General features: G+C 53.6%; 4 protein-coding genes and 2 long non-coding RNA genes across 32 annotated transcripts in view; 2 read left to right on the forward strand and 4 right to left on the reverse strand.

The window, feature by feature from the left end:
* The window catches only part of DCAF1 (DDB1 and CUL4 associated factor 1), a 96,581-nt gene extending 92,179 nt beyond the window's left edge, over nucleotides 1–4,402 (forward strand). For all 7 annotated transcript variants that reach the window (XM_086367805.1, XM_086367806.1, XM_086367808.1 and 4 more), the window contains one exon: nucleotides 3,429–4,402. In XM_086367805.1, coding sequence (XP_086223931.1) covers nucleotides 3,429–3,487 — 59 coding nt within the window. In that variant the 3' untranslated portion in view covers nucleotides 3,488–4,402. The remainder of the gene's footprint in view (nucleotides 1–3,428) is intronic.
* Nucleotides 4,403–6,411: 2,009 nt separating this feature from the next.
* Nucleotides 6,412–11,907, reverse strand: LOC147348454 (uncharacterized). Its single transcript, XR_015151590.1, has 2 exons — nucleotides 11,677–11,907; nucleotides 6,412–6,660 (listed from the first exon to the last, which is right to left on the reverse strand). It is a non-coding gene; the product is annotated as an uncharacterized LOC147348454 (long non-coding RNA).
* Nucleotides 7,860–11,059, reverse strand: RBM15B (RNA binding motif protein 15B). The gene has a single exon (XM_086367814.1). The coding sequence runs from the start codon at nucleotides 10,882–10,884 to the stop codon at nucleotides 8,200–8,202; it is 2,685 nt and encodes an 894-aa protein (XP_086223940.1). The 5' UTR covers nucleotides 10,885–11,059; the 3' UTR covers nucleotides 7,860–8,199.
* Nucleotides 11,908–13,026: 1,119 nt separating the features above from the next.
* MANF (mesencephalic astrocyte derived neurotrophic factor) lies at nucleotides 13,027–16,927 on the reverse strand. The gene is made up of 4 exons (XM_086367848.1): nucleotides 16,805–16,927; nucleotides 15,923–16,050; nucleotides 15,011–15,152; nucleotides 13,027–13,504 (listed from the first exon to the last, which is right to left on the reverse strand). Exons 1-4 carry the CDS (start codon nucleotides 16,887–16,889, stop codon nucleotides 13,320–13,322), a joined length of 540 nt encoding a protein of 179 aa, XP_086223974.1. The 5' UTR covers nucleotides 16,890–16,927; the 3' UTR covers nucleotides 13,027–13,319.
* A 108-nt stretch (nucleotides 16,928–17,035) lies between these two features.
* Nucleotides 17,036–19,128, forward strand: LOC147348457 (uncharacterized). 3 transcript variants are annotated; one of them, XR_015151588.1, is made up of 4 exons: nucleotides 17,036–17,359; nucleotides 17,456–17,662; nucleotides 18,595–18,830; nucleotides 18,906–19,128. It is a non-coding gene; the product is annotated as an uncharacterized LOC147348457 (long non-coding RNA). The 3 variants fall into 3 exon arrangements; XR_015151587.1 differs by having other exon boundaries at nucleotides 17,114–17,363; XR_015151589.1 differs by having other exon boundaries at nucleotides 17,140–17,363; nucleotides 17,456–17,544.
* DOCK3 (dedicator of cytokinesis 3) overlaps nucleotides 17,963–21,548 on the reverse strand; it is a 307,148-nt gene continuing 303,562 nt past the window's right edge. For all 19 annotated transcript variants that reach the window (XM_086367783.1, XM_086367778.1, XM_086367775.1 and 16 more), the window contains one exon: nucleotides 17,963–20,908. In XM_086367783.1, the coding sequence (XP_086223909.1) occupies nucleotides 20,399–20,908 (510 nt within the window). In that variant the 3' untranslated portion in view covers nucleotides 17,963–20,398. The remainder of the gene's footprint in view (nucleotides 20,909–21,548) is intronic.

The raw sequence follows: 21,548 nt of genomic DNA on the forward strand, positions 1-21,548 counted from the left end.
CGTCACTGCTGACGTGTGTCACTGTGGACGCACTCGTGCTTGTTGTGGTCCTGGTTCTTCCCAGTGCCGCCCTGCCTGCCTGGGCGTAACCCTGTGCCAGCCAGCCCCTTTCCACACAGCGCACGGGCATTCTCACAGCCGTGGTAGGTATCAGGTGGCCAGTAAGCACCTAGGCCATGAGGATGCCCAGTCCCTCGTTCCACGTCCACACCGCAAGTGCTCGTTACAGTGGTGTGCAGCACAGGTACAGAACATCTACGTCCTCACAGACGACCGTGCTGGTCTAAACCCAACATGTGCAGGCCTCGTCACAGTAGGCGTTTGGTCCTTATAGTCATTGGTGTTTGGTGCTGGGGGAGATAGGGAATGTGTATAAGGTGTGAGGGGTGTGTGTGTGTGAGTGAGTCTCCTATTCCACAGTGACCTGAATCTGTTTTCTTTGGGATCTTACACATCTAGCTCTTAGGATTGAAGGCAGTTGACTGAAAGGAGACTGTCTTTCTTACATTAAGTCCTCTTGGCCAAGCTGTACTTTGAGGACGCTTTATGGGGCTGGGAGGGTGTACCTTGTATCTATCTGCCCATCTGCTGTTTGCCAACTTCCATTTTTTCATACTTGGAGGTTGAGGTGATTCGGGGAAGGAAGACTTCTCTTCCCTAGCGATGGTCAGAGTGCTAGATAAGAGGGACTAAGGAGCAAGAGAAAAATGACAATATTGATGGGAATAAAAAGGAAAGTTTTACTGATTTGTTTGCCTTCAGTTAAAATTAGGTAGGTCAGGGGAACAGCTGGTACCCCTGACTGACCTAAGAGTATCACTAATGTTTTTCCATTTTCAGTTTATATAACATTTTCATTTGGTCTGTAAAATTCCTGCTGCTTTTAGCGTTTTACTGTTCATTCTAGGAAACTTCTTCTTTCAAGTCCAAGAGGTAATCTGGAAAACCCTGAGTCAATCAGAGAATGTTACTTTATAACTTGGTGGGAGTATTTATAACATGAAAATGCCATTACACATGACAAGCTGGGCTCTAGAATTGTGGTGACATCGAGACGGCTTGTGCAAAGTGTGCGCTCTACTCTTCCTGTTCTGGAGGATGAGAAAAGGCTAAGGAAGGTAGAGAAAGGAGTCCTGTCACCTGACCACGAGGGGGGAGATCGGTGCCTGACCCCTGAGGGTTGTCAGACCTTCTACCTGAGAGTCACTTGCTTAAAGAAGGTTGTGTTCTCTTCATCCAGCTACACTTAGTCCTTACATGTGACATATTATTGACCAGAGACATATAAATACATTTTTAGAGCGGGATACAGTTAACATTGCCATCCGTAGTTGCTAGATCTTAAAACTAATCGAGGGATAGGACTTGCCTGGTGCTGCAGAGGTAGGGCTCTGCACTTCCAATGCAGGGTGTGAGTTCAATCCCAGGTCAGGAAGCTAAGACCCCACATACCTTGTGGCCAAAAAACCAAACTATAAACAGAAACAATATTGTAATAAATTCAATAAAGACTTTTAAAATGCTCCACACTTAAAAAAAAAAAACTGATTAAGGGTTCATTATAAAACTTAGGATTATCATCATTCACATTTTGCTCCATTAGGTTCCCCGCCCCCCCCAGCTTATTATAAATGTACATTTATTAGTTAAAATGTATACATAGTTTCTCAAATAGCTTCTATGATTGTTCAAGTGACATATATACTAGTGTCTCAGATGATAGTTCTTCAGAATATAGTTTTGATTCAGACAGCATGGATATTAGACCAAGACAAAAAACCTTAGTGATTTGACTCTGATAGAGAAAGTGAAAATGACACTCATGGTGATGGAGAAGATTTATAGGTGTGCTTCCCTGGTGAAATAACAGAAATAATTTTTGGACAGCCAAACTAAAAATCGCCAGCTACAGGCGTCAAGTTACTGCAAAAATTTCCTGGCCAGTAAGGACTTAAGATTCTTAATAGCTCTGCAGCTGATGGTTAAGATAGCTTCAGGCAGGTGGGTCTGGCATTGTGGGTTCATAGATCACACACCGGGGGGCTCTTCCAAGGTCTGCCATGGGCCCAGGACATAGTGCTGTCCTTGGGTACCCCCTTCCCTGCTGACATCTCCTCCTGGAGCAAGGAAGCTGCGGAGATGTAGTTTGTGGTTTAGCCATGTCCGATAGTAGTCTGGTCTCTGTCCTGTCTTCCCCACTCCTTACCAATGAAGTCAGGCCATCTTGTGCTCTGTCAGACCCAGGAACACTGGTTTTTTCAGCCATTACTTTTGCTTACCTTCAGGATTTCATTTTATCACAGCCACACTTTTCTCCATTTTACTTTGTCCAGTTCAGAGACTGTAGCAAGTGAAGGTTTGGGGACATGCCCTTCTCCCTCAGCTGTCCCCCCAGAGAAGGCTCTAAGGTGCCTGGCAAAGGGCCAGTGAGGGGTTCTTTGGAATCAGTGGCTGTCCCTCTCCTCGTGGGAACCCCAGGGCCTGTGGGCATTTGCAGGGCTCCAGCTCAGGACCTGTTGGCCTGCTTCCCTGAAAACCTTGTTAAAATTGTCCCACAGCTTCCTGAGCTGTGAGCAATCAAACTGGGCACGAAGACCTTTTTTTTTTTACCTTCACTCAGTAAACATTAGAGCTAGGTACTGGCACACGGTGTATCTGTGTAATTTTGAGGATTCTTTGTTACTTTCACCTCTTCCTCGAGCCTTCCAGAGGGATTCAGTGGTCTGTTCACTGCCTGGTAGGCAGATGGTCAAGCAGAGGGCCAGAGAGACAGTGCTATCCGTCAGGTGTCACACGTACTCCCTGCTGGTCTAGCTTCTAGGCACCCTTCTCTGATACTGCTGCTTACTCTGGCCTGTATCTTTTTACAAATACGTTCCCTGCAGATTCTATTTAGAAATTCCTATGAATCCTAGGTTGCCTACCGGTGTCTTTATGAAGTCTTCTGAGAACAGAGTGGCTGAGGAGTTGAATGTCATCCTTGACTGGGATCAGCCTGCCTTTTTTAGGGGTACTGGGGGCTTGGCAGCCTCTGCCCAGGGACTCCAGAGGCCAAAGGACCCCTTGGGCTCAGTCACTCACCCCACTTTCAGGCCCACCCCTTTGCAGCCACTTGAAGCACCAGGGGTAAGAGCTCCAGAGGGCACTTGCCTGCCTCTCTAGGGCTTGAATTTCAGGCAGGACGAACCTCTAGGAAGCAAGATGGCACCACAGAGCCAAGTCTTTTGAAAGGGAAGCAGGAGACCCCAGGGGTAACCACCACTGCCAAAATAGTATAGTCTCCAGAGCCAGCTCCAAGGAGATAATTGGAGTGTTTTCTTCTTTCTGGAACCTGGTAATGAACCTTGCTCAGGCATAAATGTGTATGCAGGTGCTTTCTTCCTGGAAGCCTCGTGTGTAATCCAGTCTCTCTTCTCCTTACCTTTCAGCCGACAGCTCTGACAACTCTGATTTGGAAGATGACATCATCTTATCTCTAAATGAGTGAGGAGTCAGCACGACGTGGAAGATTCTTGGCAGGAGAGAAACTGAGTCAGATTAATTCAGAACATCTTCCGTTCCCTTTCTCCCAGGGCTGTCTTAAGGAACTGCATGCCCTGGCCCTGCATTCAGAGAATTATGGTTTAGAGTCTCACTGGAATCTGAGAGTCCTTCTAAGAACAGTAACAACCACAAAAAGACGACAGGGGTTAGGCCCTGCTCTGCTTTCCCTTCTCCTAGGATGGACGTATCTTTCCTCAAGGGAAAAAAAAAAAACAAACATGTCTCTGGGGTTATTTCACAATATATTTTCTTTGTATAATGTTCTTTACTTAAAGAACAAGAAATAGTTTTTTATAAAACTTTAAAAAGAAAAAAAAAAAGGCATTTATAACTGAGGGTATGAACTTATATCCACCAGGTCTGTCCCCGCACTTCATTTTCTATGAAAGAAAATGATGTCTAAAGAACAAGAGAGGCATTTTTACACACATATTTAAATGAAAAGGAAAATCGTGGTTTCTTAAATTGATAAGGATTAAGAATATTTTATTATAAATATAATATATGATTTTTTAACCTGTTTTGTTGCCTCATATGCCGCCAGGTTAATCTGTTTTCCTTCGTGCCAGAGGTGGGGAGAGGCGCTGCCTGTTCGCTGAGTAAATGCCTAGGTTCACCAACCTTCACGGCTTGGGGGCAGCAAGGTCATTGTGGATATTGGTTTTGTGGAGTTGAGGGAGCTTAGGATATAAGTTCACTCCCTCTATTTTTCTTTGTGATTCAGTTTTTCAAAAATCTTTTTTTCTTCCTTTCTCCCCAATGTGGAAATTACAAATCAAAGGCCTTTTTTCTTTAATGTAAAGTGTATTTATTTAAAAAAAGAATACAGAATAAAACTACGAGTCTGTCTTTGCTTGTTTATGGCCTTTCCCTGTTCTCTTTTACTGAAGTGGGGTGGGGTCCCTTACCTTGCAGCTCTAGCCCAGGCAACATACAAGATGCCTCCCCGAGAGGCAGCCCAAGGTGGGGTGAGCGCACGCTCTGCCCAAAGCACTCTGGGGAGAGAAGCAGCCTTGTCAGCACCAAGCCCTGGTCTGCTGGCACGGGGCAGAGGGGGTCCTCAAGGCACCACCCACCATGTGCCACCCCTCTGCCCCCGCCGTGTGTCCTGGGCTCTGAAGCAAGATCCCGATTCCGGTGTAGGGGAGCCGGAGTGTTAGGGGCCCACCTGGGATGCTGTGAGCCACGAGCTGACGGGCCTAAGGAATGGAAGCCTGGTGGCCATCACTGTTACTGTTTTCTTAAAGGAGTACCAGCAGAGACCCTGGCAGTTTGGGGGCAGCTGAGGCTGGGTTAGCAGGTATTCACTGGCTTCACAGCTGGCCTTGTGGTTAAACTGTTCCCACCAAGTAAAGCACCAAACGCTCTTAACCTGTTCACTTAACCGCCTCATCCCCTTCTTTCCCACAAGTAGGAGACCCTACTCTCTCCCCCCGAGTTTACCCAGTTTCTGTTGTAGGCATTTGTTAAGAGATTTTTCTCCGTTTGCTGAGATAAGAGGACAAATCTGTGAAGTAAACAAGACGAGACGGCTAAACCTCACTGGGGGCCGGTAAAGAAATCCCCGCTGGGCTTCGGAACACCACAGAGCGCTCACACACCGAAGCGGGCCTGTGTCGCCAGGCACCTTGTGATCCTCTGGAGGGCAGAGGGCTCGGCTCGTAAACTGCTTCATGCCTCAGCTGAAATGGATTGCTGACACCTAACCGGTAGACTGGTCTGACTGATGGTGCATTACAGGAAAAAAGGCTAAAAGTCAAGAAGCACTAGAAGCACTGTTATTCTAGTCATTAACTCAGCCGAGCCCCGGTCTCCCTGAACTCCGCCAGCAGCCCTCGGGAGCACCCACCCACAGGTCTCTTGGGTGGAGACGGGGGCCTGCAGTAAGAAAGCAGGATCCTGGTCGACCTGACAACACACCCTTAGGGAAATGCCCCGGGGAGGCAAAGAAACATCAGCCCTCCTCTTTATCTGCCAAGGCCGAAGATCTCAGTCCCTTAGGAAGAAACATGCAGAACGTACCAAACCACCAATGAGGCAAACTTCATCTCCTCTTGGTTTTTGCCTTTAAGCCACACCTCAGGTAGGAACCCCAGGTGGAGGCACTGGTCGCCTGCAGTTAAATCGTTCTCCCTGTGGGGGAAGCATCCTAAATCCGTGGGGATGGCGGAGGGAGGGGATATACACACACATACACACTTATGACTGATTCGTTCTGCTGCATGGCAGAAGCCAGCACAACACTGTAAAGCAATTATCCTCCCATTTTAAAAGACAAAAGCGGAAGGAAGGAAAGAGTTGAGAGTCTGAGGCAGAGAATAATCACAATGCAGGAAAACTCTAGTTCAGTTTGGGGCCAGAGAGCACCTATGCCTGAAAAAGGGCGAACAAGGCACGGGTTCACGTGTCCTCTCCAACCAGACTTCATAGCAGTCTTCTGTTTGGGGAAAGCCAGGTAGTGCTCTGGGTCCTGACCACCTGCTCTACGAAAGAACAGCCCAAAGACAGGGCAGCAAGGCGGCTCCGGCCTATGATCTGGGCTTTTGTCCAGACTTCACCTGCTTTAACCCTGAAGACTTGGTGGTAAAGAACGCGCCTACCAGTACAGGAGATCCCTGGGTCGGGAAGATCCCCCAGAGGATGGTATGGCTACCCATTCCAGTATTCTTGCCTGGGAAGTCCCAGGGACAGACGAGCCTGGCAGGCTACAGTCCATGGGGTCGCACAGAGTCGGACACGACTAATGCCACCGCCTGTTCTAGGCATGATGAGGCCACTCCGGCTTCCAGTGCTTCCCACTGCTTTGCTCAGATACCTGGCAGAAGTGGCTGAAACTCAAGTACAAACACACATTCAACACTTCCTGTGTTTCAGATTATGAACGCGCTTGTTCATTAGCAACAGCTGAAGCCCAGGGAGCAGTACTTCCCCAGGCACCTTCCTTCCCGTTTACATCTCTAAGGTCTCAAAAAGTCACCTCTTTCACTGTTCTTGTGGAGAGGCCTGTATTCTCCGTGAGGTCCGCAGTGAGCCCCAGCCTCCATCTCACAAACTTGCTCTCAAAACATCTCCGCTGTCACCTGCGCTGTCTCGCGGCAGTCAGGGTAGTGATCAAACCTAGAGAGGGGACAGCACGTCAACAGAACCCGCGGTTCTGGTCTCCTGGGGGCTCATTTCCCTTCCTGGAGCGCCTCTTCTCCGTCAGCCTTGACAGTGAAGCTTTTGGACCACCTAGACTGCCACAAACATTTCGACAAAGTGGGCTGTTCTATGGTGCCCACTGCTGTGTGACTGATGTCCCTCCCTGGTCCCTGACACTGCTGGCTTCATCTGCCACGCTGGCCATGCTGCCTGTAGAGACACGTGGTCAGAGAACTCAGGGCTGTTTGCAAGCCATCTTTCCCTCCCAGCCTGCATGGCTTTTGCCCGACACCTCAGCAACTGTGACATTTCCCCAGAGAGGGACCCCATTTCCCAGTGGTCCCCACCTCAGCAGTATCAGGGCAGGAGGCCCTAGGCACCTGCGCCCACCCTGCCCCTGAGGAAGTTATGTCAGTTTACAAGAGCATCTTCCTAACCCACTGTCTTCCATCAAAAACTCTTCAGGCCAGGGATCCCGTGTCCCTCACTCTGCTCCAGTGGCCAGACAGAGGCCCACACCAGCCCTGAACGATCATAAGAAAAGCCAGAATTCACAAGCACTGGGAAAAGTTCAAGGATTAACCAAGGAAAGTGGCCTCCCACCCTCCACTCCAACGTCTGACCACCAGTGCCCCTCGGAGTCCGAAGGAGCACTGTCTCCACCTGGGTATCCCCGGGCTGCTGCATTAAGGGGAGAAGGGAGGCTAACAAGAGGAGGAAGCTGGGCACATCCAGGCACCAAGACCCCAATACTGCACTGCTCCTCCCATGACTACCACACCACAACTAAGGTCTACCTGCTTTCAGAAACGCCTGCCAACCAGGTGCTTTGTTCAACCCCAAAGACACGCACACTGTTCATGGCAGGAACACAAAAACTGCCACAGCGGCTAGCTAGACTTAGGCTTAACCCCTTCCTGTGCAATGGGCTCTGTGGAGGCTGGCATGGCAGGGTCTGAAATGAAACCCACTTGCTCTCAGACCAAATTAGAAACCCCTGTGAATGGAGCCCCGCCTCAGCCCCAAGAGCTGGGGGCTGACAGGCACCAGTGCAGCAGGGCTGGGAGACACGCCGGCAATGGAAAGATGCCGGAAGGCATCTGTGTGCAGGCAGCGGGGGACAGTCTTCCATCCTTTGAGAAAATCATGTGATTAAACCAGGACTCTGAACAGGATTAAAAATCCATCCTCTGACAAAGGCTTTACTGACAATTTTCCATACAGTTAGTCAAAAAATAAAAAAATACAGAACACAGCAGACAGTATTTCATACACTAGAAGCCGACATGACAGGAGTCCCTTCTCATCACGGTAAAAAAAAAAAAAAAAACCCAAACCTAAGAACTTAGTTTTTGGTGGGGAGATAGGACTTTGGTCCCCTACCAAATCAAATGGAGTAACCCAGCAGAGAATTCAAACCAAGGGTGTAGTATGGGCTGGGGGGGCAGGGCAGCAGTGGTCAGATTTTAAAATAACTGCTTTAGTGACAAACAGGCTGGAAAAGCCAGGCTCGGGCTAGGCTGTGTCTCTCACTATAACTATCACCATGTGCTCCTCCTCTAGCTTGCCCAATGTCCTCAGCGCTGACTGGAGGTACTGCTGTGAGAAGTCACAGGGCGGGAAGGCGTAGAGCATGCCTGTGCTGTCTCTGCCCTTGGATCCACCCACTGGCAGGCTGATCACCCCTGCAGCCTGCTTCTGTTTCAAGTAGGAGACCAGGTTCCTGAGAAGCCGCCTCTGTAGGCCAGGCTCCACCGTAGGCATCCCCTCAGAGCCAGGCCCACTGGGGGTCGCCTGGGTGGCCAGGAGCACTGCGTAGCCATTGGGGCTCCCCTGCTTGATGCGTCGTGTGACCTCATCGAGCTTGGGTTGGTCCAGGCGAAGGCGCTGGGCAATCTTCAGCTGGGTCAGCTTACTCCCGGAAGTATGGTCTTTGAGGAGACTGCTGATCACCCCCTGGTCCCCCTCTAGGATGTGCATAGATGTCGGGAAGCAGCTGTTTTTCAACACCAGAAGCCCGTTCCAACCCAGCTGCAGCGTCTGGGCATACTCTGAAAGATTCTTGAGCTTTTTGGTCTCGTGTTTTGGCTCTTCCAGAGGCTTGGGCTCGGCCTCAGTGGTCCGATGATTGCGCTCGCTCTCTCGGGTCTTCTTCCCGTGGGAAGAGTCGGGAGCCTCGTGGTGGTGGTGGTGGCTCCGCTCCTCCGCCCCGTGTCGGCTGTTGCTGAGGGAGTTGCTGCCGGACTCCTTGGTCCCTTCACTGGAATGGTTTTCCTTGCGGCCACGCTCCGGGGTGCGGTCGGAGCCTCGGTCCGCAGGCTGCCCACCACCCTTGGTCCTGCTCCGCTCCTCATAAGGGGAGTGGGTGGCCCTTCCGCGATCACTGGAGAGGCTCCGGCGCTTCCGCCTGTCCTCCCAGGCCTTGGGCAGGCCCCGGTCCCCATCTCCTCCCCAGCGCTCACCACTCCGGCTGCGCACTGAGCGGCTGTAGCCCTCGAGGCTGTTTCGGCGGTCAGAGCTTTTACTGGGGCTGGTCCAGTCCCCTTCCAAAAAGGTCCGCTCTCGATCTGAGTACAGGAGGTGTGGAGGGGTCCTGTCCCGCACCCGCAGGTCGGCATCCAGGTTCCGGTGCCGGGTATACCCGTCGGGGAGTAGCTCATAATGCACAGGGAGGGGAGAGGGCTGGTACTGCTGGGGATACCGAGTCTCCTCTGCTTTGGCAAAATCCACGCGCAGCCTGCGGTCAGGACCCCCCAAGGGAAAGCCCCTCATTTTAGCACAGGCGGCCTGGGCTGCGTCCAAGCTCTCGTACTGGATGTAGGCAAAGCTATCTCCCTTGACATGATCAATGGTCCGAATGCTCCCAAAACGGTCAAACTCCCGGGCCAGAGCCGCCAGTGAGGTGTTAGGTCCCAAGCCACCCACCCAGAGGCGCGTAGTGGGGTTGGCCTTGCCGTACCCTATCTTAATGGGATTGCGGCCTATCACCCGACCCGACATGCCCACCTTGGCCCGGTGGGCCATGTCTAGGTTCTGGAACTTGAGGAAGGCATACGCACCGCCCTGCCCACGGGCGGGTCTCTTGATGACCACCTCCTCAATGATGCCGTACTTCTCGAAAGCCCGTCGCAGCTCCACCTCTGACACGCTGTGGTCCAAATTCCCAATGAAGAGGTTGCGCGTGGCCCGCTGGTCGTCCTCCGGCATCAGGTCCTCCTCGCACACGGCCGGGTAGCCGTAGGGTCGCCCGCGGTCGTCGTATAGCCCGTAGTAGTCCAAGGCCCGCTCCCGGGACAGGCCTACGGCGGCGGCGGCCGCGGCCGCATCTAGAGCAAAGGCTGCGGCAGCGTGGCGGGCGCGGGGCTCCCGCAGCGGAGGGGCGGCAACCGGGGACAGTGAACGCTGCTTGTACTGGTAGCCGCCGTGCAGCGGGAGGTAGCCGAGCGGGTCGGCGGGCGCGGGCGGGCCCGGGGGCGGAGTGGAGGCGGCGGCGCTGCTGCTGCTGCTTCGCCTGCTGCTCCCGCCGCCGCCGCCCCCGCCTCGCAGGTACACGGGCTCCACCTTGAGCGGACGGTCGTAGAGCAGTAGCTGGCGGGCCAGGGCGTGCTGGCGGGCCTCACGCGCGTCCTGCGGGTGCCGGAAGTTCACGTAGGCCACGCGGCCCAGCTCAGGCGTGTGCGACAGGCGCAGGCTGATCTCGCCGAAGCGCTTGAACTGGTGGAAGAGCCGATCTTCGAGGTGCTCGGCAGGCAGCGCGGGGCTCAGGCTGCTGATGAGCAGCGTCTTGTACTCGGGTGCTGCCGCTGAGGAGCCGGGACCCGTGGGCTCGGCCCCGGGCGGCGGCGGAGGTGGCGGTAGTGGAGATGCGCGGGGCGACGCGCCCGAAGCGCCTGGGTCCCCTGAGGCCTTGCCGCCGCGTCCCCCGCCGCCGGCGCCCGAGCCTGAGGAGCGGCCGCTGCTCGCACGGTGATTCGCGTCCCCGGCGCCTCGGCCGTCGCGATGCCCACCGCCGCTGCCCCCGCTACCGCGAGGTTTGTCGCGGGCCCGCGTTGGAACGGGGTGCTTGGCGCCGCCCGAGGCCTTGTGCGCCGCCCGCCGCCCGCCCGCCTCCGCCTCCCGTTCGCGCTCCCGCGGCCGTTTGGCCGACGATGACGAGCCGCGCCCGCTCGGGCTGGAGTCTCGCTCGCTCTGCCTCTTCATGGCGCCGGCGCGGCTGGCGGGCGGGCGGCCCGCAGGCCCCTCACAGCGGCGGCGGCGGCGGCCGAGGAGGCAGCGCCCCCGGCGCCGCCATCTTGGACAAAAGGACTCGGCGCGGCGACGGGGCGGGGCGGGAGCTGCGCTGAGGGCCTGGACGCCGCGTTATCAGGCTGCGCCGGCCCACCACGTGACCCCATGAAGGGCGGGGCGAAGGCAGCGCCGGGCGTGCGTCATCGGGCTGCGCCGCCCGGTATCACGTGACCCTGTGGCTAGCGGGCGAACCCGCCCGCACTGTGAGCTCTGGCGCCACCGTGCGGATGGCGTGGCCGAGGCTGGGGCTCCACAGAAATTGGAGCTCTGGAGAGGGACAGAGGCCTCGCAGGTGCGGGTATGCCAGGCCTTGAACTTTATGGGATATTCCAACCCCAGGACTAGGTTTGGGTGACCACCCCCAAGCCCTGCCTTGGCATCTACTGACTGGGTCCGGCATTAACAACCCAAACCCACACCCCGTATCTCCAGTATCCCCTGCGTTCATGTTCACTTGTGGCAGCCGCCCGAAAGGCCTTGAGAATCATGGCTATGCACTCAGAAGACGGTGAGACCTGTTGGGTCCCTGGCTGGGCACAGAAATCCAAAACCTATGGTTTCTAGGGTGGGAACAGGCTCCTTAGAGCAACGGGGCCCACCCTCCGCTTGGGCATTCGAGTACACTGAGGGCTGTAAGGGAAGGGTCACAGAGCCAAGGGCGAAGAGAAGGCCGAACTCAGTGGCTACCCAGTTTGCCATGCTTACCTCTCCTTGGCCAGTGCTCTCGCATCCACCTCCAAGGTGGTGACATGAAGGGGAAATCCTGTTCAGGTGCCAAGCCCCCTCAGGGCAACTTTCATTTTCCATGGAGAGTTAACCGGAGGCTTCACAGGACCTGACCCAACTTAAGCCACAGAAACCGTGGCATGGGGAAGAGCGCATGCGCATCTTCTGCCCTCCCACGACCAGAAGCCTTTGCGAGGAGCGCCTGCAGCAGCTAACGCAGGTGCACTAGATTAACGTCTTACAAGAAACACCTGTTAACGTTCCAGGTCTCCTAGGCGGCTTCCAGGAGTTAAGCCTTTTAAAGATAACCTTGGGGATCACCCTCTGGTAGCAGTTGGGCTGTCTTCCCTGTTTGGTGTAGCTTGGAGGACACAGAGGCCACCAGAACACAGCTGCTAGGTTGAAACAGCTCCATCTACTAAGATTTCTGGTTCTAGCCATGCAGTTTCTCAACACCTTTCAGGGGCTCAGAAAACTTTGCTTGTCTGATCATAACAGCCCATCTAATTCCTCCAAGTAGGGAGCACCTGGCCTAAGAAGTGCATTCTTAAACTTTCTCAGACATGAAAATTGTGGGCCTGCTGCTCACAGCCATTAGTGGACACGACAGCCAGCTGAGGGCCCTTTACCTTGGCAACCTGAATTTAGGAACCGCACAAATGACGTGACCCGAGGTCAGAGCATGCACGCACTGTTTCTTAGCCCTCCCCTTGTGGTGGTCTCTGAGGGCATGAGGAACAGTCCACTGAGTCACAGTTCATGCTGGTCATTGGGTTTCCCACGCACCAACCCCCAAAAGAGCAAGTAAAAACCAGACTCCAGGGACACCCTTTCAGGACTTCAACTGTTAAGCTTATCTTGGGTAAACAAAGGCAAAAGACAGCCTCTCTCTGGCTCTTTGTACAAACCAACTCCTGCCAGTTTTGCAAAATCCCGACTAGGTACCAGAGGCTTAGGGTTGACACTGGACCACAAACTGAGTTGAGCAAGTAGATGGCCAGATCTGGACAGTGACTGATGGAGGTAGCCAGGCCACGAGTACTTCAGAAATGTGACAGCACTGAACTACTCAGCTACTGAAGTCATCATTGCAGAAAACTGCGTTAAACCTCAGTCTTGCTTGCAACCCAGTCCCCTCTCTAGATAGTCCCTATGGGCTGCGGGTTATCAAGACCCACCTCCTCCCTGAGAACCTCTCCACTCTTGCACAGCGCAACAGGCCCCTTGTCCTGTCCTGGCATCCCAGCATTGACTGGTGGTTGAGGGACAAATGTGAATATACCTGAAAACTGTTTGTAAACCGGAAAGCATAAACCGGTGAAATCGTCATCATGGGTAAAACCCTATTTCAGTATTCACTTTAATTCTTCAAGGACAGCTAGAAATTTTCTTCCTTTAATAAAAAAATCCCAGACATACTTTGAAGTCCTAGAGTAAATGGGCAACAGAACAAAGTGAATCTCCCCCAAGGGGACGCTGTACACCCAGCATCATCAAGAAAGCTCCAGGCTTCACACCTGACTTTGTCAGGAGCCTGCCTAAAAAATAAATTACAAAAAGGCTGTTTGGGGTAGACACAAATGAAGTGTTTTCTCCCTCAGGAGCAGCAGGGATCGAGCCGACTACAAATCAGTCCGTGAACTAGCTGCCTTGGGAGCATATTTAGGCATCAGTTCATTAATCTTCCGGATGTAGTCAGACTTTTCCGCACAGCCTTTGCACGTCTCCCCCCAGTCGTCCAGGATCTTCTTTAGCTCTTTAACTCGGAGCTTCTTCAGGTCCACTGTGCTCAGGTCGATCTGTTTGTCTGGAGGAAAGAGCAGGGAGAATAACCAGCTGGGTGGGAGCAACTGTGGACCCCAGCAGTCCTTGCACAGCCAAGCTGTCACTTAAAACCAGCAGACCTACTGACTGCAGGGAGAGACACATGCAGCTGTGTCAGTGCCCAGTGCCCCAGGAGGGGAACTGGCCCAGCCCCTTCACCAGGAAGGCAGGTCTTACGCTGGCAGTGTGAGTAACCCCAGTTACTCACTGGCAGTCTGTGACACCCCAGACATGCAGTGTCAGCAGGGACAGATGGAGGCCATGTGGTCCTTACAGAAGGAACCTTCTAGGAGGAATATGGCGCCCACTCCAAGTGCCTCTTACTAAACGTCACGGTAGAGCCCACGTCACGGTAGAGCCCACAGCACTGGAGAATGAGAGTTCTAGGGTGACAGAGCAGACAGATCCCCTAGCCTCAGTTTCCCAACACAGACCCTGGTCGGGCTCTTGAATTAGGAGCCTACTCTCCATGACCACCTGTGATCACAGAGAGACCTTCTGCCAGAAGAACTGAACTAGGATCACTCTCAGAAGACCAGTTATCCTTGACACAATGGGGTAAAATGCAGCCCTTGGACACTCAATTCATGGTAAAACATGCTGGTGCTGTTTCAGTTTTATGGAAGAGAACAACTCTTCCTGGCCCCAATTCTTTCTGAAGACCTGAACTCTTTTTCCCACTGGAAACTTCTTTGGCAAAAGAGGTGCTGTGTGCCCACAACCTTAGGCTTTCCTGTTGGGACACAGCTGTTCTTTTCAAAATAGTAAAAGTCACTCAGCCTTCAGAGTGTGCAGTCAGGACAAGCTTATTAAAGCCAAGTCAGACGACATGGCTTCTCTGCTCAAATCCCAACATTCTCATCTTCCCTCAGACTAAAACCAAGTCTTCACCAACATGCAAGGCCCTCTATGACCTGCCCACACACCTGTCATGGCACTGGCTGCCTTTACATCTGCCTGTGTCCTCTGCCTGAAATTCTCTTCCCTGAGCTGTGCCAGTGGCTAATCCCCCACCTCCTTTTCAAAGTCTGTTGAAATGTCACCTCCTGGGCTTCCCTGATAGCTCAGTTGGTAAAGAAGCCACCTGAAATGCAGGAGACCCCAGTTCGACTCCTGGGTCAGGAAGATTTGCTGGAGCAATGTGGGAGACCTGGGTTTGATCCCTGGGTTGGGAAGAGCCCCTGGAGAAGGGAAAGGCTACCCACTCCAGTATTGTGGCCTGGAGAATTCTAGGGATTGTACAGTCCATGGGGTGGCAAAGCGTCAGACACGACTGAGTGACTTGCACTCTCACTGAGGCCTATTCTGACCTCCATGCACCAGGATGCAGGGTTGAGTCTGTGCCCCTGCCATTTACCACCACTAACCTTGTTACGTCACTCACTCATGAAGACTCTAGTTTATCACCTGCCTTCCCCAGCTAGAAAGTACACTTCATTAATGCCTGAGCACAGAGAGTTCAGCGTTGGTTAAATAATGCCACACTCACCATACTTTAGTTCACAGATCTGACTGTCTTTCTTCTTGAGCTTCTCACAGATCTTCTCCACAGGGATGTGGTGGGACAGGGGCTTGGACACCTCGTTGATGATCTTGGTGGCTGCATCCTCTGTGGCCCCAATGTAGTAGCACTGTGGCAAGAAAGGAGAATGGCCTTCAGGAGGTGCCCCTTAAGAGCTATCTCCTCCAAGGCACACTGACATCTCAAAACATCTTCTGTCTCTGCCAGGACCTCATTTTCCCACACTCCGCCTGTACTGGCAGTCAGATTCAGCATAAACCCCAGGCTCTTAGTACACACTTGGTCCCAGAGCTGACAGCCACCAGATGAATTTAAAAGTCACCAAGGTTCAAACCTTTAAACAGAAAGACAGACAAACCAGAGACTGCCAGGGAAGCTGAGGCTACCAAAACTATTGTTTCATCAGAATTCAGCCCTAGCCTCCCCTGTGCCCATTCCGTCATCATCGGTCCTCACTCATGCCAAGATTGCTCTGGCCACTCACATTGGCTGTTCCCTCCGCTGTGACGTTCTTTCCCCCTCCATAATGATGACCCTGTCTCAGAAAAATTCTTGACTACTAAGTTAGCACCCACCCTCTCTACCATACCCTCCTGGTCCATTTTCTGCACAACTTGCATCCCACCGCATTATTTGCCTGTCACTGCTCTCCCCTGATATTTCCGGTGTCCAGCACACAGTAGGTGCTTAATCAACACTAAGAGGATAACATCCCAAAGGCCGAATACAGAAAACACTTCAGACCCACATTAGTTCACTGACAGAACAGCTGGTCTCCTCAATAGACAAGTGGGAGGGGTCTTGTATTTCCAGGCCTGGGAAGTGGATACTCAAAACGCTGGCCAGGGCCAGCCTGGGGAGGGCCAAACAGCTACTTACCAACCGATTCTCTTTGCCTCTTGCTTCACGGCAGAACTTTATAAGTTCTTTTTCAATAGAGGCTGGAGAGAATGTGACATCTCTGTCTTTGAGGTCCTGGTAAAATCTTCCCAGATAAGAAATACAAACTGAAAAAGAGAAAGAAGGAAGATGCTCCAGTCATCACCAAATTGCAGGCCAATTCAGTAGGCGGGAACTCCAGCAGCAATTTTAATAAGAGACACGGAGAAAGGGGAGTTTTTCTACCACTGGATTTTCTCGGGTGCCCACAGGTAGACAGAACCGTGCTCCGGGTTGCTGGGTCCCCGAGTACACCCAGGGGATGCGGGGAACGAGCATCACCTAATGACCCACAAACGGCTCTTCCCTGCTCTTTCCATAAAGTTTAAACCGAGATTGAACACGTGTCCTTGAGATAGGCTCACTGTGACCTCATAAATGGACAATCTAGAGGCCGAAGAGAAAAAAACGATGCAAATGCTACTCATTTCCAAATGCAACACCGAACCCCAACGTGAATCTTTGCAACCCTATCACACCAGGCGCGGTGCCCACGGGCGGCCCTCAGGACACCCCATCTGAGCCAGAACCGCTCCCAGGAGCTTCTGCCCAGTGATGGTAAAGGACCAAAACTCCGGCGTTATCTCAGTTTCAGGCCAAATTGTCTGTACGATCTAGTCCTAACTTTCTCGTCAGACCAATGTTTTTTAGGCCCAGAAAATGTTTTCTAGACCCGGCGTTGGTCCCTCCTCTAGCAGACCCCACTGGGGCCGGCCGCCCTCGCCCGCATTAGCCCCGGCCTCTCAGCCTTTCGTTGGTTTGGTTGAGTTCAGCGGCGCCGCCAGGCCGGCCACAGCGCTCGGACCCCCAACTCCGCCTTACCTTCGCAGTCACCCTGTCGCAGCGCCCGGCTGGCCGGCAGCACGCTCAGAGCCAGCGCCACGGCCAGCCCGTGGGTGGCCCACATCCTCCACAACCCGCCGCCGCTGCCGCCTTCGCCGGACTGAACCGCGCCCGCCGTGCGGCGCAGCCCCCAGGTCCTGGCCGCGCGCCGTGGCCCCCTATTGGCTGGCGCCCCCCACGCTCTCCCACACACCGTTCCCCCATTGGTCCACGCGCCTCGGAGCCCAGAAGAGCGGCTCCACGCTACCCTTCCTCATTGGCTGATGGCATCGCCCGCCCTCCGCCCTAGAGAGTTGTCGACCGCTGATTGAACCGGGGCTGCTCGCAGGAAGAGGCCGCAGAGGCGGCGGAAGCGGCTCAGTCGCCATTTTTGGTAGGGGCAGGGGCTGAGGCCGAAGCGGAGCACCATCAGACTGGAGTGGAATTCGGCCGCTGCCCCGCGCCTGCTCAGTTGCTCTGTGTACCCTCTGTTCTGGGCCCCAAGTCCTCCCGAAGAACCCCACGGACTTCTCTGCTCTGGTCCCGACTCGTGGCGTAGGTCAGGGGCTCTGTGGTCAGCCGCAACCCAACAGGCAGGGAGGGCGGCCGGCCGCAGGCAAGGCTCCGAAGGTTTCTTTCCTTTTTCTTAAGGGACCACGTGGGCTGGGGAACCGCTGAAGAGAGTCCGGATTGCCCCGACAGGTCGACAGGAGGACCCAGTCGGGGCGGACAGATGTCGGGTAGGAGCAGGGCCCGTAAGAGGGCCCAGAGCTCAGAGGGGCGCCCGGGCCAGGACTGGTTGCCTGGCTTCGAGTTCGGAAGCATCCCGCCTTACTGGGGAGATTGGCGGCTTCGGAGGTTTGTCCCCCACGCCAGGAAGACCCCTTCTTCCCCCTTTTACTCACAAGCCTCGGGAGCCTGGCCGAGGTGGCTGGTTCTCTCTATTGCTTTCCAGCTGAGCGCTCTGCGCCCTCGGCTGCCCTCCTTTCCGGTGCAAGTCTTGCTCTCTGTGCTTGAAGGCCGGACGTGGGAAAAGTTGGCACTGTGCCCAGGACGGAAAAGATTTTTATGGGGCTAAAAGGGCTTGGAGCCCAGCGACAAGGGTTGGAGGGGGGCACTTTGCGGCTGCTCCCATTCAGTGAATTCAGTGGGTCAGTATCAGGTATTCATCTTTAATTCACATAACAGCAGTCAAGGGAGTGGGGAAAGCGGGGAAGTCAAGTGGCAGATATTTACATCTAAAATTCACATTACTTGCTGGATTGAGAACATGCTACCACAATATATACAGTAAAATACTTTTTTGGGACACTAGTACAAATTTTTTTTTTTTTTTCTTTTAACTTTGCTTTCTGATACAGGTAAGACCATTAAGTCACTTCTTATTTTAAACATAAATACACAAAAGAAATGGTTAGAAGTTTTCTTATTTTAAATAAGCACAGAATGCCAGAGGTTAAAAACACATTTATAGGGCTGAATACCAATTGGACAGCACACTCTATACATTTTTTGCTCAAATTCCTGTACAAATACACAGCATTCAAATAGGTATTTACAAATAAGCTTGAAAGAATGAAAATCAATATTTCACAATCTTTTCAGAGAATTCTCATCTCTGGCCTCCCACTTCCCTTCAGACTGGCTGATTCTCCAAGGAAAGGAATTTGGAATATGTCCTTTTCATTGAATTTGGGAAAATGGAGAGGGAAAACACAAACCTGGCTCACCCTGTAGAAGGCAAGACCAAACAAACCCACACCCCCCTCTCTACCCTCTCATGCCACCAGGTGGAGAAGGAAGATGTTCTTACATGAGGACTGCCTTGTCCAGGGATTGAGGTTCAGGAGTGCCCTAAAAGCTAAAGACGAACTATCTAAGAAATCCAAAGCTAGTCCCCGACTGTTACACTTGGGAACACCAGATGGTTCAGGCCTGCCTGGACTGACCCACTCTGCTTGGAGTCACCCTTCAAGTATCAGAAAGGACCTACACTGGTGATAAAACATGCCCAGACACCCTGAAGGTAATGCGCCCCCCATCTTAGCTCATAAGTTACTTGCTGGCATTCCTGTTAAACAAGTTGCCCTTTGTTTACAAGTGAAAGACACCCTAACCAGGGAAGTCAGATGGGCCAGTGGAAGAGGAACTAACGGAGAACGTACCTGCTCAACGAGGAGAAGGCAGCCTTGTGACTGTCAAGTTGTGAACTCAAGCAAGTAAATGTTTGTAGACTTTTTAAAAGTAACTTAGAAGCACCCTGGTAAAATACTATTGCCACTCCCCCCTATTCCCCAACTAATAAACCGAGAGGAAAATCAGTACCCTGACCTGAAAGTTTCCTATAAGGACACCACTGCCTTCTGCCCAACAGACTGGGGAGGCGGGAGAAACTGCCCTCCTGCTCACCCTGAACCCTGAGTGGTGGTCCCATGGGCCTGGAGCTGGGATCATGCACTTGGCTACTGGGAGGGGATAATTCAACCTGCGTGGCTTTCTGCTTCTAGGAGAAGTCCCTCTCCCCTCCAACTGCGCTTTTAACCCAGGAGCTTGCTGAACCTGATTTCAAGTCCTCAGGCCTTTGGAGCCTGGCTGGGCAGCCACCCCGCTGCTCAGAGGTAGTGCTGAAAATCCCTGATTCAGGAGCTGGAGGACAGGCATGCTGGCCACTTCTGAAAGCTCAGAGGATTTCCGGCCCTGCCACACCCCAGCCTCACTCCTCTATCGGCTTGTCTCTCAACACGTGGCTGCCCAGGCCCTGGGGAGGAAGGTGGTGAAGGCAGTCCCTCTGGCTCCAACCCTCACTCAAGCTCCAGAGGCTAGGAGATGACCACTGCAGATCCATGCACCAGGGGGCTGCTGCAGGGCATGGGGTATGTTAAGAGTGGAGGGGAGCGAAGGGTCAGAAATAAAAATGATGGAGGGGAAATCCAAGGTAGAGGAGGAGGCGGGGCTGGCCCACAGAAGCCTGGCAGTACACCCGGGGCATGCAGTTAGGCTGTCACATGCCTGTGCCGGCAGGTTGGCCTCGCCAGCCCCTCAGGGGCACACTCCTGGATGGAAGAGCAGGCATTTGTGCAAAATGGCTGGTAGCCCCCTTGTCCACCTGTGACATAGTCCACGTGGTCCTTGCAATCCCTGAATACAACCATGAGCTCTTCTGTCTACACAGCAAAGGAAGAGGTCCCTAGTGCAATTTCCATTCTGTGCATTGCTGCCCTGGAGGGAGGGCCTGGGCTCCTGCCCCAGGGGCCCCATGAAGCTGCAAAGCGGTTCTGTGGTGCAGTATCTCCATCTAGCTCCATGTGGTCTGAAACTGCAGGAGGAAGACAGCATCTACTGCACAAAGGAAAGAGGAAAACCCATAGAAATGGAAATGTAGAAAATGAAATAAAAAGAGAAGCCACAACCCTTCATGCTGCTGTGGCCTCTGCACATGGCAACACACGAGTTCACGGCAGTAGAATGTAGACTCGGGCGGTTCTCTCCTGAGTGCCAGGCCTCGGGCTCCCTGCGGGGGGACTTGCTTTTCTGACCCGGAGTGGTTGGGCAAGCCGCTCACTGACGGTGGTGTCCCAGCTGCCTCCCTGCCCCTCACTGTTCCCCTCGGCTGTGCTCCCAGGCCATGCGTGCCTGCTCTTCCTTGGTGCTCCCGGGAGGCAGCGAGGCCTTGCGATGCAGGCCCCGAGGCCTCTCAGCCTCCTCTCGCAGCAGCACACCCTCGTCGTGCTCCAGGGCCGGCAGGCGGGGGTGGTAGGGCTTGGGTGGCAGCGCAGGCGGGTCCATGGGGTCCTGAGGGATGACACATCCCGGGGCCGAGTGGCTTCGGCACGGCTGGGCCTTGATGGAGTCCAGGACGGCGGACTCGGAGAGGCTGTAGTGGACGGGGAGGTAAGGTGGCTCAAGATCTTCGTCAGCGTTCCAGGCCTGGCTCGGCATGGAGTCCATGGTGTCGGTTCGAGCAGGGACCTCCGAGGAGTGCCCAAAGTTACTCTCACTTAGGGAGGACACGCCGCTGCTGGCACTGCCGGATAGTGTAGAGTTGCTGCCATCCAGGCCTGACTGGGGGCTGGTTGGGGAGGCCGGAATAGGGTGCAGAGGCGACTGAAAGAAAAGGGAGAAGTGTGAAAATCCTTCTTTCCAGACAGGCTGACATGCCTGCCCCGGGACGAGAAGACCAAGAGTCTCCTATATTAATGAACTTTAAAATACTCATCACCAGAGTATTTCTTGTTTCGCCATCAGCAAGCCCCTGCCTTCTCCCTGGCCCCAGCAAGCCTATGCAGCCCCAGAATCACCTGCATTTCTATGGCCCCAAATGGCCCTGCCTTTGTGCCCCGTGAAGCCAGGTCCCAGGCTTCTGGCTGTGGGTCTAGGGGCAAAGATAGAAGGGCTGGGTCGGCAGGCCCGTGGGGAGGGCAGAAAAACCCCAGAGGGCCATGGACCAGACGAGTGCCTTCTGCTGCCAAAATCTGTGACAGTCTTCTCCAATTTGCAGAAAATGAGTTTTGCATAAAGGTTTGGTATCTGATGCTTCTCATTTTGAGTGGACTCCAGTTTAAAGTGCTCTATGACCTCCCACAGTTAACATTTCCTCACGTTGTGAACTGTGGTGTGTTAATACCTACCCCCTGGCTTCTCACTGCTCTTGGCTCACACACTGGGTGCCGTGTGTTGCTGTCTGAGGACCCTCTGACCTCTCCACCCCCATCACGTCTGTTACAGGACACGTGAGTCACCTGTA

Source organism: Bos grunniens, chromosome 22 (genome assembly GCF_055505025.1).
Source record: "Bos grunniens cultivar Pamir isolate PY7600 chromosome 22, Bosgru_T2T1.0, whole genome shotgun sequence".
Lineage (NCBI taxonomy): Eukaryota > Metazoa > Chordata > Mammalia > Artiodactyla > Bovidae > Bos > Bos grunniens.